At 37.4% G+C, this 16,098-nt stretch overlaps 1 protein-coding gene across 1 annotated transcript in view; it reads left to right on the forward strand.

Moving 5' to 3' along the window:
* TBX20 (T-box transcription factor 20) overlaps nt 1-16,098 on the forward strand; it is a 46,066-nt gene that overhangs the window by 19,584 nt on the left and 10,384 nt on the right. The window contains exon 6 of the mRNA XM_068973319.1: nt 2,287-2,363. Within this exon, the coding sequence (XP_068829420.1) occupies nt 2,287-2,363 (77 nt within the window). The remainder of the gene's footprint in view (nt 1-2,286; nt 2,364-16,098) is intronic.

A 16,098-nucleotide genomic window follows, 5' to 3' on the forward strand; every position in this document is an offset into this window, starting at 1 on the left:
CCATGGACTGTAGCCCACCAGGCTCCTCTGTCCATGGGATTTGCCAGGCAAGAGTACTGGAGTGGGTTGCCATTGCCTTCTCCGTTACCCTCTTTAGTAACACTTAAATGACTTCCAGTTCTGGTCAGCTGTGTATCACTTTGCCTGTTCATGGGATTTTAGGGACTGCATGTTCTCAGTCTTGTTGATGAATTATTTTGAAAGTGTTTTCATGATCTATAAAGCAATTTAGAAATCTGAAATATTTTCATTTATAATTATTCAGTAGAAAGAGACAAAAAAATCCTGTCTTTGAGGATTCAAAAATCTTGTTGATAATTTATAATCCTAGAATATATTGATTGCTTGGGCTTTATAAGATGTTTATAATTTATTTCAAACAAAATATTTTGCCTTTGCCCTGAAAATTGCCCTTCAGTACTAAATCCTAGTCTGAAAAGAATGGTTAAAATAGACTTCACCCTTTAGAAATCCATGCCCTTAATTAAAGAGGTGGCTGAGTGTGAGAGAGGTTCTCTACAAACTACTGATGGCCATACATTAGGGACAACCTCAGCAGTTCCTGTATATTTCTTTCAACTTAAAGTCCTGTTGCTGTCCATTAACAACAGGTTTCTTACTTATCTAGGTTATTTTCTTCACTGTTTACCATTTTCCATTAACTAAGCTAAAAAGGAAATTAGCAATTTTATTTTTGGCTGCTCTAAATGTCATAGGCTAAAAATAAGAACTTCTGAGGTACTGCCAAGTGTCCTTAAAAATAAAATTTAAATAAATAAATAAATAAAATATGCTAGAAAATCAAAATAAATAAATAACTTGTATAAGAAAAAAAAACTAATATCAAAGAATCAATCTTACAACTTGCCAGTATTAATGATCGAGAAGTAGCGCCTCTCTGGCCAGGACAGTGTGGGAAGTTCTATTCTGAGTGGCGCATATAGCTTTTTGTAGTTTGCACATTGATTAGCGCATACTGAGAAAACTTGAGAAAGAAAAACAATGATTTTCTTTTGTAATGAATAAAGCAATTCTTCAGGTGTTAATGGTTTAAAGTGAATAGTAGATACATTCTGATCAAAGGAAAAGTATTGGCAAAACAATATTTCAAACTGTTGTTGATTGTTGTTCTGTTTTTAATTGTGTTTACTATTTACTTTGAAAGAGGAAGGCATGCCTCCCTCAATCTCTTAACTTTTTTTTTCAGGTTAAGACTATTGTGTGTGTATTTCTCTCTCTTTCCAAAGATGAATGTGGGCTCTCATTTGGACACAAATGAGCTATGATTCTCTTTAAAGGTGTCTGTGGTTCTAACTCAGATACTAACTAGTTGTGTCCTACATTCTCCTCCATGCCTTTTAGCCCTAATACTCAGGAATTTTCCAAGTCAAGTATCTTTTAATTAGTATTTCCTTTATTTACTTATTTTCTTTGTACCTAATATATTTTTCCTGAAACATGAAGTGCATATGTTTTAATGGATCTTTCTACATTAATATTGTGTACCGTGGGAATTATGGCTAGCACAGCATAGATACTTAATACTTCAGACTTTCCTAATAAGAATCAGACTATGATTCTTATTAGGAAATAAGAATATTTTTTGAAATGCTTTTTTCCATATAAGCATAGAGTCTATAAGTAACATTCTATGGGAGGGTAACAGGAGACCCATTAATTTGATTCTAATTTAGTCAGATGGAAAGAGGAATGGGACAAATTTATATGCTGAAAACTTTATATCATGTATTTATGTCATATTTTTCAGTACAGTATTGAACATGAAGCTATTATTGGGGTATCTATTGTGGTATAGGTGCCCATGGTATTAACAAATGAGGCTGTCACGTCGGCATGAGGCAACATTCTTGTTTTTATTCCCCATTACCCACCAATGCTGGCGAGTATTGTCCAATTTTGGACAGTTTCCTCATTCCCTAGTCCAGCTCTAGCCTTTCACTACTCTTAAATACTTCTCACATCAGGCACACTGTTCATAAAAGGCCCCCATTTCTAATTGTCTCTATTTATTGACTTCCAGCCTGTTTTAGGAACAGATACTCTGTCCTCAAATACTTCCTTTTCCTTGATGCCTTCTCTGACCAATTCACCCAAATTTGTGAATTTCTTTAGCAATTTCAACCTTTATCACAATACCGAGTGACATTAAGATATTCTTAGACATTCTTGGGGTGCTATGATGGAAAATGAACAATTTTTTATTTCTGATTTTGTTTCCTTGACCACAGACATGACACTGTTTTGTTACTCATCTTCCCTTTCCAGATAACCAAGCTGAAAATAGATAGTAACCCTTTTGCCAAAGGATTCCGGGACTCCTCCAGGCTCACGGACATTGAGAGGTAATGAGAATTTTCTGTTTACTTTTTCGCCCAGATAAGATAAAGAAAAGCACTAGTTTGTAAGAGCACACTCCTTGCAACACCAAAGAGACATAACTTTACTGTATATCGTCTCCAATACTCTGTAGAGTCTCCCATTCTCTGCCCCACCTTCACTTCCAGTTATAAACCCTACAGATATGCAACTGCTGAAGTTCTGACAGCTGCTGCAGCTGAATCTATTCTATTCTCCATTTCTGAGTGAAGTGGTTTCTTTGAACAGGATATTAATTCAACTGCAAAAAATCGTTATCAAAGACTCAGTCCTCTTGATATTAAGCTTCATGTCTTAAGTGGCAATCCACAGAGAAAATAGAATCTTAATAGCCTTTGCCTTCTGAAGTGGATATATTTGCTAACATAAAGACTATAAAGGTAGCTTGGAATTCTGAAGCAAAAAAAGGCAGTTTAAATCAAGGTGCATATTTTATCTAGAGTGTAGAATGCTTATATTTAATAGGAAAGCTATTGGATATCAGGACCTTTAAGGCAAGTGACAATCATATGCCTGTAATTTACCCTAATTTTTAATTAAAATGGTTCACACAGTGTGAGACTGTTTATGTGATCAGTAATGACTATATTGAGATGCATAGTTGCCCAATATGAATGTAAAAAAAGGTTTTTTCCAAAGAAAAGATTTTTTTCAACCTAACTGATTATTTGTACCCCTAAGTGTACTATGCAACCTTCTGTACTTACTCTGTTCTGTTTTGTTTTGTTTTTGGTGTACACATTTAAATTCTACTGTCTTTGCAAATTTAAATTATAAAATAGTCACCATTTTATAATTAAATCATCAGATTTTATAATCAATCTGAGGCCAAACTATGATGGAGGTAATGAAGATATCAATCCACATTTACAAAGACTTTTTGTGACCCCATGGACTGTAGCCTACCAGGCTCCTCTGTCCATGGGATATTCCAGACAAAGAGTGGGTTGCCATTTCCTTCTCCAGGGGAATCTTCCCAACCCAGGGATCAAATCTGGGTCTCCCACATTGTAGGCAGATACTTTACCATCTGAGCCACCAGGAGGTGTTTTAAAAAGGCTACTTCCATTTAGGTGTTATCTCTCTCATCTCCTGTTTCTAGAGTGCCAAAGGCACTGATTCACACTGGATTTATGCAAGTGGGATTATACTAGGTGAATTTTTTCTCCTTTCTAATCAGGTATCAGGCAAAAATGAAGACAGTGGTTCAGTGGGTCAGTAGTGATGTGTTTTTATAGGGTGCCTCATATCTTCTGTTTCAGGTCAGGGGTTGAGCATGGTATATGAAGACAAAGCCATGGGTTAGAGTCCCTGCTCTGCCTTTCCCTGGCTGAGTAATCCTAGAGAAGTTACCTAAGTTAAGTAGATCACTTAAGTAAGATCTTAAGTAAGTAAGTAAGCTAAGTTAGATCACTTCTAAGTGATCCTCAGAAGTTACCCTGTTTCCTCATGTAGAAAATGGAGAACATAACACTGCTCACTTTATTATGAGGACCATGTAAGATGACACTTATGAAAGCACTTTCAAAATCTGAAAATGTAGAATAATTATATTTTACTAGATGAGCATCTGGCAGAGGCGTGAGTCGGCAGTGGCCTGCTGCAGGCTTGGGGGCACTGCCTGTAGCAGTGCCTGCATGGGAACTTTTAAAGGAGGTCACCATTATCTTCATTACCTCCATCATAGTTTGGCCTCAGGTCAAACAACAGGGAGGGAACACAGCCCTGCCCATCAACAGAAAATTGGATTAAAGGTTTACTGAGCATGGCCCTGCCCATCAGAACAAGACCCAGTTTCCCCCTCAGTCAGTCTCACCCATCAGGAAGCTTCCATAAGCCTCTTATCCTTCTCCATCAGAGGGCAGACAGACTGAAAACTATAGTCACAGAAAACTAATCAATCTGATCACATGGACCACAGCCTTGTGTAACTCAATGAAACTATGAGCCATGCCATTTAGGGCCACCCAAGATGGATGGATCATGGTGGAGAGTTCTGACAAAACATGGTCCATGGGAGAAGGGAATGGCAAACCATTTCAGTATTCTTGCCTTGAGAACCCCATGAACAATATGAAAAGGCAAAAATATAGGACACTGAAAGATGAACTCCCCAGGTCAGTAGGTGCCCAATACGCTACTGGAAATCAGTGGAGAAATAACTCCAGAATGAATGAAGAGATGGAGCCAAAGCAAAAACAACACCCATTTGTGGATGTGACTGCTGATGGAAGTAAAGTCCAATGCTATAAAGAGCAATATTGCATAGGAACCTGGAATGTTAGGTCTGTGAATCAAGGCAAATTGGAAGTGGTCAAACAGGAGATGGCAAGAGTGAACGTTGACATTTTAGGAATCAGCAAACTAAAATGGACTGGAATGGGTGAATTTAACTCAGATGACCATTATATCTACTACTGTGGGCAAGAATCTCTTAGAAGAAATGGAGTAGCCATCATAGTCAACAAAAGAGTCCAAAATGCAGTACTTGGCTGCAATCTCAAAAACGACAGGATGGTCTCTGTTCATTTCCAAGGCAAATCATTCATTATCACAGGAATCCAAGTCTATACCCCAACTAGTAATGATGAAAAAGTTGAATGGTTCTATGAAGACCTACAAGACCTTTGAGAACTAACACTCCAAAAAAGGTGTCCTTTTCATTATAGGAGACTGTAATGCAAAAGTAGGGAGTCAAGAAATACCTGGAATAACAGGCAAATTTGGCCTTGAAGTACAGAATGAAGCAGGGCAAAGGCTAATAGAGTTTTGTCAAGAGAATGCACTGGTCATAGCAAAACCCTCTCCAACAACACAAGGGAAGACTCTATACATGGAAATGACCAGATCGTCAATACCAAAATCAGACTGATTATATACTTTGCAGGCAAAGATGGAGAAGCACTATACAGTCAGCAAAAACAAGACTGGGAGCTGACTTTGACTCAGATCATGAACACCTTATTGCCAAATTCATATTGAAATTGAAGAAAGTAGGGAAAACCACTAGGCCATTCAGGTATGACCTAAATCAAATCCCTTATGACTATACAGTGGAAGTGAGAAATATATCCAAGGGATTGGCTCTGATAGAGTGCCTGAGGAATTATGGATGGGGGTTTGTGACACTGCACAGGAGGCGGTGATCAAGACCATCCCCAAGAAAAAGAAATGCAAAAAGACAAAATGGTTGTCTGAGGAGGCCTTACAAGTAGCTGTGAAAAGAAGAGAAACAAAAGGCAAAGAGGAAAAGGAAAGATATACCCATTTGAATGCAGAGTTCCAAAGAATAGCAACTAGAGATAAGAAAGCCTTCCTCAGTCATCAGTGCAAAGAAATAGAGGAAAACAATAGAATGGGAAAGACTAGAAATCTCTTCAAGAAAATTTGAGACACCAACTGAATATTTCATGCAAAAATGGGCACAATAAAGGACAGAAATGGTATGAACCTAACAGAAGCAAAAGATATAAGAGGTGGCAAGAATACACAGAAGACTATACAAAAAAGATCTTCATGACCCAGATAATCACAATGATGTGATTACTCACCTAGAGGCCAACATCCTGGAAAGCAAAGTCAAGTGGACCTTAGGAAACATCACCATGAACAAAGTTAGTGGAGGTGATGGGATTCCAGTTGAGCTACTTGAAATCCTAAAAGATGATTCTGTGAAAGTGCTGCACTCAATATGCCTGCAAATTTGGAAAACTCAGCAGTGGCCACAGGACTGGAAAAGGTCAGTTTTCATTCCAATCCCAAAGAAAGGCAATGCCAAAGAATGCTCAAACTACCACATAATTTCACTCATCTTACATGCTAGGAAAGTAATGCTTAAAATTCTCCAAGCCAGGCTTCAATAGTACGTGAACCATGAAATTCCAGATGTTCAAGCTGGAGTTAGAGAAGCAGAGGATTAAAGCAGAGATTAAATTGCCAACATCTCTTGGCTCATCGAAAAAGCAAGAGAGTTCCAGAAAAACATCTACTTCTGCTTTATTAACTATGCCAAAGCATTTGACTGTGTGGATCACAACAAACTGTGGAAAATTGAGAAAGAGATTGGAATACCAGACCACCTGACCTGCCTCCTGAGAAATCTGTATGCAGGTCAAGAAGCAACAGTTAGAACTGGACATGCAACAACAGACTGGTTCCAGATTGGGAAAGAAGTATGTCAAGGCTGTATATTGTCACTCTGCTTATTTAACTTGTATGCAGAGTACATCATGAGAAACGCTGGACTGGATGAAGCATAAACTGAAATCAAGATTGCCAGGAGAAATATCAATAACCTCGGATGTGCAGATGACACCACCCTTATGGCAGAAAGTGAAGAGGAACTGAAAAGCCTCTTGATGAAAGTGAAAGAGGAGAGTGAAAAGCTGGCTTAAAACTCAACATTCAGAAAACAAAGATCATGGCATCTGGTCCCATCCCTTCATGGCAAATAGATGGGGAAACAATGGAAACAGTGACAAGGCTATATTTTTGGGGGGCTCCAAAATCACTGCAGATGGTGACTGCAGCCAGGAAATTAAAAGATGCTTGCTCCTTGGAAGAAAAGTTATGGCCAACCTAGACAGCATATTAAAAACCAGAGACATTACTTTGCCAAACAAGGTCTGTCTAGTCAAAGGTTTGGTTTTTCCAGTAGTCATGTCTGGATGTGAGAGTTGGACTATAAAGAAAGCTGAGCCCTGAAGAATTGATGCTTTTGAACTGTGGTGTTGGAGAAGACTCTTGAGAGTCCCTTGGACTGAAGGAGATCCAACCAGTCCATCCTAAAGGAAATCAGTCCTGAATATTCACTGGAAGGACTGATGTTGAAGCTGAAACTCCAATACTTTGGCCACCTGATGCAGAGTTGACTCATTTGAAAGGACTATGATTCTGGGAAAGATTGAAGGCAGGAGGAGAAGGGGATGACAGAGGATGAGATGGTTGGATGGCATCACCAACTCAATGGACATGAGTTTGAATAAATTCTGGGAGTTGGTGATGGACAGGTAACCCTGGTATACTGCAGTCCATGGTGTTGCAATGAATCAGACATGACTGATGACTGAACTGAACTGAATTGAGATGAGCATAGTTTTACTCCATCCAAGTTACTTTCAATAATCTTAATAAAATACTTCTAGAATAAAGAGAGCCCCTTACATTTTACTTATGTTTTTGAGAGACAAGTACCCAGACTGACTGCCATTTAGAGTGACGGACTTGATAATGCATGCAGCCACATTTTCCACTTAACTGAGTAAACATCCTGATGTCGGGAACACTCACATGTACATGAAACTTAGACGCTTTCTGTGGTCTGAGGGCTAAAAGAGCATCTTATGAGACTAGCTGCAAGTTTGCAAGATGACCTAAGTAGTGTGAAATTGGCCAAGGTTTTGGATTTCATTTCCAGGTATTTAAGTCTGAATTTTTCCTAAACAGCCTTTGGGGATGGAACAAATCAGATCAATTGATCTTTGGAGACCTAAAGAAATTAAATTAGTCTGGAGTCAGTTACTGCACTAAACCATCTAGTAATTGAATTGCCCCTTGTAACTGATTGAAAACAGCCCTATTTGTAACAATATAGAGAGCTTTTGTAAAATAAGAGATCTGAGAGAAAAACACATTTTTTTATGACATGATGACAGAAATTGCACTTTTCTAACCTAATTGAATATGGTGTTATAAATATGTGACCTTAATGATTTCAAGTTTCCTGTCCCAGATTTACATCTACTGTATGGGATACCCAAACAAAAAATGCCTTTAGGACTGGATCTATATGCCTTATACCTGCAAACTCTCAGTATTATTCCTTCCACATCTGCACAAGCTTTGTAGATACTCTAAAAGCCATTCTGATTTTCTCACTCTCATTTTATGAAGTTCTAGTGAGATCCCTGAATGTGCCACATTCTTAACATGTAGCCTTACTCCCAGGGACAACATCACCCTCATTTGTAAAAGAAAACTAGTGTCATTAACAAAAGCAGAAGGTATTTTCATTAGATGGTTTGTACATATACCTACAGTGGACAGCTAAGAAGCAAATCAAAAGTCCAAAAGAGTTTCTCAGTATGATCTGATTTATAGCTATTTAGTTCAAGGTGGAGAAGGCAATGGCACCCCACTCCAGTACTCTTGCCTGGAAAATCCCATGGATGGAGCCTGGTAGGCTGCAGTTCATGGGGTCGCGAAGAGTCGGACACGACCGAGCGACTTCCCTTTCACTTTTCACTTTCATGCACTGGGGAAGGAAATGGCAACCCACTCCAGTGTTCTTGCCTGGAGAGTCCCAGGGACGGGGGAGCCTGGTGGGCTGCCGTCTCTGGGGTCACATAGAGTCGGACACAACTGAAGCGACTTAGCAGCAGTTCACGGAGAGAATTTCCTGCTAGTGCCATATAGTAAATATAACTTACAGATAGTCTGTCAGTTGGTGCTTTCTTTTTCTTTTGGGGGAGTGAAGGGACACTTTCTAAGTGAAAGAAAGATAGTAGGGGAAGCATGGTACTACTTCTGAGAAAGGACAGATGAAGATATTTAAAGATATGAAGATATTTAAATGTTCAAAATTAAGTTTCTTCTGTTAGGCTTTTTGTTTTTGTTTTGTACAAATAGAGTAAGTGGGAAAGGAATACGTTAGAAAATATATAGTACTGGATACTGACAGAGAAAGTGGAATAGACATTACCAGGCAACAGGAAAAAAGAGGAGTCAGGTATCTGATATGACAAACTCCAGGTCTTTTTACTTGTCATTTTCAAATTTTCTTGATACTGTTTGACATTTATACTTCCAGTGTTTGGAATCATCTTGTCCAGTCTTCTAAAAAAAAAGTCATTGGAATTTTGATTGGGCTTGTGTTGAACTTGTATAATGATTTTGGGGAGAAAAATTATGTCTTTACAGTACTGAGACTTCTAGGAATACATCATATGTTTGTCTTTTTACTGAAACTTCTTATGTTCTTTAGAAGTTAGGGTATTTTCAAGTCTGTAAGTCCTACACATTTTTTTCAGGCACATAGCTAGGTTTATTAGAATTACATTGTCCAGTTTAATAGCCAATGGCCACAGATGGTTAGTGAAGAAATGTGGCTATTCCATATTGAGAAGTACTATAAGTTCCAAAAAAAAACCAAAAACAAAAACCTGACACTGATTTTCAGGATTTATTGTGAAAAAAGATGGAAAATATATCAACAATAGTTTTAGGATATTGATATTATGCTGAAATAATATTTTGCAGATATACTGGGTTAAATAAATTACTAAAATTAATCTCATCTGCTTTTTAAAACTTTGACAACTAGACTATTTAAAATTACATATATGGCTCATGATAGCTTTCTGTTGTCTTGCATGTACTAGAAGGTTATTTTAGGGGTGGCTTACTTTTGAAAATAGAATTTTCTAGTCTATAAAAAGTTACTGATTCCTATATGTCATTGGCATCCTGCCATTTTACTGAACTGAAAAAACATTAGTTTTAATAATTTTTCTTTTTAGTCTCTTGAGTTTTCCACTTAGATCTCCATATCAACTGCAAAAATGACAATTTTATCTTTTTCTTTCTAATATTCATGCTTTTTACAATGTCTTTCTCTTGTTATATTACATTGACTAAAGTTTCCAGAACACTATTAAATGTAATTGTGATAGTCAGCATTTTTCTCTTGTTCTTGACTTATTTAGTAATGCCTCTAGTTTTTTATCATTATATATGGTTTTCATTGGCGTTTGGTTTTGGATTGATATGCTTTATCATATTGAAGTAATACCTTTCCATGCCTAAATTAAGAACTTTTTGCTATTCTGAATGTTACTGAATTTAAATGCTCTTTTAACATGCATGGAGACAATTTTAATTATTTTTCTACTGTAAATAAAATAGGATTAACTCTAGTCATATTGTCTGTGGTGAACCATCTTTCCATCCTTGTATTTCTGGAATACATCCTATCTGGATTCTGTTTTTCTTGTAATGCATTGCTGAATTTAATTTACCCATATTTTACTAACACTTAAGACTTTTTGTATCAGTCTTCATAATAGAGATACATTTTGTTTCTTCTTCCTTCTTTGTCAGCTTTTAGTATCAGGTTTCTGTTAGTCTGAAATACCTTCCTGCTTTTTATTGTTTGATCAGTTTAAATCCAAAGAAGTGGTCCTTTACAATCTCGTGCATAAATTCATCTGGGGAATTCTTGGGGTGAATTAACTACCTTTAACTACTTTTTTGGTTTGTTCCATAGTTTATCAGTCAGATATGCGTTTACTTCCATCCCATTTAATGCCTGCCTTGAGTTCTGCTTTGTCTAACCTTATATTGCTATACCTTAACATTTGTTGGTTTTATTTGTCTTTTAATTTTTAAAAATCTTTGTGCTAACAGCAAGAGACCCCTCTTCTCTTGCATCATTAAACAAATATCTTGACATTTCTTTCGTCAAGTAAAAAACAGCCTCCTCTTGATGCCATGTGTCTCTTGAGTTACTGATTCTCCCAGTTTTCTACTCCTTCTTATAGTGAAGCTCCTTAAAAAGAGTTCTGTGCATTTTCTTCTCAGCTCTTCTCTTCCCTTTGTCTCCTCTACCCTGTCTTTTAGAGTTCCATGTACTCTTCCACCAGTCCACCCATGTCCAGGTCACCAGTAAACTCCCTACTGCTACACTCAGTGATCACATCTCAGTCCTGTTTCACCTGTTACAGGGGTTTGACATTGCCATTTATCCTCTCCCTTTTCCTCTTTGCTTCCAAGACCTCTCACAATCTCTGGTTTTTATTCTACTCCACTGGCCATTCTTTCTCCATCCACGTCTTGGTTCTTCTCCTTGTCCTCTATCTGTAAGATAGTAATATGGTCCAGGCCTTAGTCCATGGACTTCTTCTCTTCTCAGTCCACATCCCCTTCCTGAGTGATATGAGCAGTTAGTTTCCTGCCTTTAAATGCCATTGTATGCTGACTTCTATCAAATTTACATCTCTGGTTCTGGTTTCTCTAGAGTCAAAGCTCTGGCTGTCTCTTTTCTTCTTCCCTCTCCCTTAAGGGTGCCTTAAGTTTCACACATCTATGACAGGATGCCCAATCACACCCTTCTACATCTGTGCTTCTCTTCCAGTTCCCTTCTCAGCTGCATCCTTCCCATTGCTCAGCCAAAAGACTGGGGGTCACCCTTCCTGGCTTGTCTTTTTCTCTCACTTTCCCTTGTGGCTCAGCTGGTAAAGAATCTGCCTGCAATGTGGGAGACCTGGGTTTGATCCCTGGGTTGGAAAGATCCCCTGGAGAAAGGAAAGGTTACTCACTCCAGTATTCTGGTCTGGAGAATTCCATGGACTGTATAATCCATGGGGTCGCAAACAGTCAGACACAACTGAGCGACTTTCACTTCTACAAACAGTTGACTACTTTTTCAAACTATATCCAGAGAAGTCCAACTACTTCTTACCATTCCTGCTGCTACCACTCTTATCTAGGACACGATCATCTGTTTCCTAGATTGTTAATTTTCTGTTGATTTTTCTATGTCCATTCTTACTGCTCTTAAGTCAGCTTTCAGTTCACCAATCAGAATGATCGTTTAAGAAAAAAAGTGAATCAGATCACATCAGTCTTGCTCAGAACTCTCCAGTGACTCATCTTCCCGTTCACTGTAAACCCAAAGTCCAGACAAGGCCTGGAAGGTTCCATAGAGTCTGATCCCGACCCTCCCAGTTATCTTTCTGAACTCATCTACCTTTGTCTTGCTTGTTTTTTTTCACGTAGCCAGGTCCATCTCAGCCCCATTTAGGGCCTTTACGCTCAGATATGCAGCCCCTATATCTGATTGGTCCTGTGCTTTGCCTTTTGATTCTTACTATATCCCCAGAACCTAGAATAGTGCCTGGTACATAGTAAACACTCAAATATTTGTTGAGTAAATAATGATACATATTTTTGTAAAATGTCATATAGAATATCTGTATTTTAAAAAATTTGTCTGAAGGTCTTTGTGTTTTAACAGAAAAATTTTGTCTATCTCCAAGTATTACAACTGCTGATATATTTGGTTTTGTTTCTTTGTAACTGTTTCTGCTCTTTGTTAAGTTCAGCTATTCATTTTACCTTTTATTTTCTCTTCCTGTCTTTTGTTGAATTTATCAAGTCTTCCCCCTCTTTATTATGGTTAGCATTCCATAGTCACCACGTGTTACAGGCAGTGGGCTATATAGTTGACACATTTTATTTCAGTTATACTTATAATAAAGAATGATTATCATTCCTAGTCAGCTGAAGCTTAAAGAGATTAATACTTTATGCAAATTCACATAATGTAATTTGTGACAGCTGAGCCTCACACCCAGGTTGGTTTGTCTGAAACCAAAGTCCTTTCTCTTATTCATTATATTTCTTTTAAATATGCTTTTAAATTCTGAAAGACTTAATTGTAAAATTTATATTTCTATGTTATTGTTAGGAATGAAACTATATATTTTCTTTTCTTGTAAAATAGGAGATATTTGAAAGTGAAGTGAAAGTGAAAGTCATGTCCAACTCTTTGTGACCCCATGGACTGTAGAATCCATGGAATTCTCCAGGCCAGAATACTGGAGATATTTATTTATGTGATTATTTCCTTGTAGTGCCCCTCCCTCAACCTATAGTTTTGTTTTAAATTATCTGGGACTTAAAATCCAGCTTCTTATTCATGTATCTTCTTAATCTTCTCTTTAAATTCCTTTTCTTAATGTTAATGTAAGGATCAGAAATCCATCAACTGAAATCATTTAAATTTAATTCTAGTCCTATTCATTTCATCGTTTAATGTTCACTTCTGTTGCACTCATTACTGAAATTGTGTTCAGACTATTCTCAGCTGTTGATAAATGTTGAGTAATTGGTTGAGGAAGGATATATGGGTTATTCTCTTTATTAGTTTCTATATATCTGAGAGGATCTGTTGCCATTATTATAAACCTGACTAGGGTCACAGTTTTTCTCCTCAGAACTCTTTCAACCTTTCTTTGTTGTCTAGTTTTTAAATACTGTAGATAGGGTAAAGCTGATGCTAAACCCACTGTCTTTCCATTGTGAGAAAATTGCCTTTTTTTTTCTGTCTGATAAAATATGCTTTTAGAAAGTTTTCTTTGAAATTCAGAAATTGTACCAGTATTTGTTTAGCCGTAGATTTTTTTTTCATTTGTATTTACAATATAATTGAGCCCTTCAATTTGAAAAATCAAGTTGTTGCTCATCTCAAGAAAATTTTTTTTCTCCTCTTCTGGCTTCTAATCTGTCTGCTCTATTCAGACATACTAAAATTCCTATTATATATATGTTACATCAATTCTCTACTTCTCTTATCTATTGTTTGATAATTTTTATCTTTTTAACTGTTTACTCTGATACTGGAAGGATTTCTTATATGAATCTTCTAATTTGTTGAGTCTGTTTTCCACGGCATCAGGTATTTTGTTTGCTCTCCTTATTGAGTTCTTTTAAAATGTGGTAATTACTATATTGTCATTTTTCAAGTATACTTTTACATTTCCAAACTCTTTCCTTTTCATGTCTGCTAGTCCCTGCTTTATCAATACAGGGTGTTCTTAAATCTCACTAAAAACTTGAAAGTACAGTTAGAGACTTAAAATGCTTCTCTCTGTTTCTTGGAACAAGGCAGTTTCAAAAGAGATTGCTTGTTACATTTTTTAAAATTAGTTTTCTCCTTTTGCATTGCAGAGTATTTTTGTAATGTCCACTTATCTTTCTCTAGCTCATATATAGAATGGAGTATCTGTTTAGTGTTAGGAGCTGAGATTAATTGTGAATAAAACCATGTGAATCTATGAAATCTTTCAGGTGCAGACTGAAAAAGAGGTAATAATTTAAATTTATCGTGAGTATGCCCATGTGGAAATATAATTATTCTGTTCAGGTTAGGAAGTTGTTGCAGGTAGGAGGAGATAGCCTTGGAAAAGGGAGTTTTAACCTTACATTAACTTTGATTAAATTACCCTGTCTGCCTCAGCAGCCAGAAATCAGCAGCTCCCTCTCCATGCCCAACAAAGCAACCTCATGGCCCTTTTCCAGAGCCCATGGTGGTCACTGGCCCCACACCTTTCAGTGTACCAAAGCCACGGTGTGTGCAGCTGAGAGTGTGCTGGTGTGGGATTCCTCCTCAAAGCCTCCAGCAGTGTGAGAGTCTGCTTCTCATCAGCTGCTCAAAGACCTGCCTCTATCATTGATCTCTGCTGCTCCAAGGTGGGGTTCAGGTTAAGCTCTGGCAGAGGGCTTTTCATTTCTTCCCCACTGCGCCCTCACTCCCCCAGATCCCCTTCCTCCGTATAGAGCAATGAACCCACGCTGTTTAATGCTCCCTTCATGCCCTTTCCTGTGACTAAAATGTCAGTTTGCAGCTGGTACCCCACCGTGTTTTCTCAGTCAAGTCACGGGGCCAGAGAATTAAATATATACGCTTATCTCACCTTAGTCGTTCAGGATTCATACTGAGAGTCTCTATAAAATATGTTTAAAACTCCCTGGCATTGAACAAAACTTTCAAACACATGAAATTTGGACACAAGCCCAGTAGGAATCAGGTCCTTTTGCTCAGAGCTCAAATACTCTCTATTAGTTTAGCCAAAGAAGAAGACTTCTGGAAACAAGGTTGCAAATTTGATATTCTGAAAATCTATAGTTTTATCTATATCAGGCAATGGAGCATCAATTATTTTTTGGCAGATCTGCTAAAGAGGTTCACAGGAGATAAGGACTTCTGGTGCCAGAAAGAAAGTAGTGTTGGTTCTAACATAGCTCTAAGCTGGCTTGTGGAGTTTTTGAGGCAGTGAAGTTTTCATAAGAGCTCTGTGGGGTAAGTGGGGCCCATCTCTAATCTGGTAAATAGCTTAGAGCAGGGGTTGGAAAAACCCTATTGTCTACCACCTGTTTGGTATAGCCCTCAAGCTAAGAATGGTCTTTACATTTTAAATGGGTGAAAAAGTTATAAAAATAACATTTTGTGATATGTAATAATATAAAATTAAAATTCATTGTTTATAAATTTTTATTAAAGGACAATCACATTTTTCAATTTATGTATATGTGGTTGCTTTCAGGCTACAATGACAGAGCTGAGTATCTATGGCAGAGATCCTAAGGCCTACAAAGCTTAACATATTTCCCATCTGGCCTTTACAGAGAAAATTTGCTGATCCCAGGCTTAGAGCTTTAAGGGTGTGTGGAAATGATGGCAGCAAGGAAAACTCCTACCCAGAAATTTTACCTTCTTAGAATGATATTTAAAATGAAGAAACTCAGAATTTCATTTTGAGGCCCATGTGGTGATGCTAATTGACAAAGCTGGTGAGATCTGATCTCTGCCAATACTTTATCCTTCCTGTCTTTACAGTGGTAGTTTTTGAGACATGTTCTTAGGGTCATATTAGCACCTGTAGTGCAAGCCAGCAGACAGACAGCAGAGCAGGATGACAAAGTAACAACCTGGAGATGAATACTTTTAAAAATTATCTATAAATTTTAATATCTATGCCACTTTTATATATCTTCTGTCTTGTGCCTCCGAAATTATGAATAATTGAAAAATAGGTTGTAATTTTTTTTCTCTTTCAGAGTACTAGAAACTTGCAGGGCCTTTAGAAAACAGTATAAAAGGCATTTGGGAAAGTAAGTGTTAGAAAAGCTTCTAAAACACAA

This window comes from Capricornis sumatraensis, chromosome 5 (assembly GCF_032405125.1).
Source record: "Capricornis sumatraensis isolate serow.1 chromosome 5, serow.2, whole genome shotgun sequence".
Taxonomy (NCBI): Eukaryota; Metazoa; Chordata; class Mammalia; order Artiodactyla; family Bovidae; genus Capricornis; species Capricornis sumatraensis.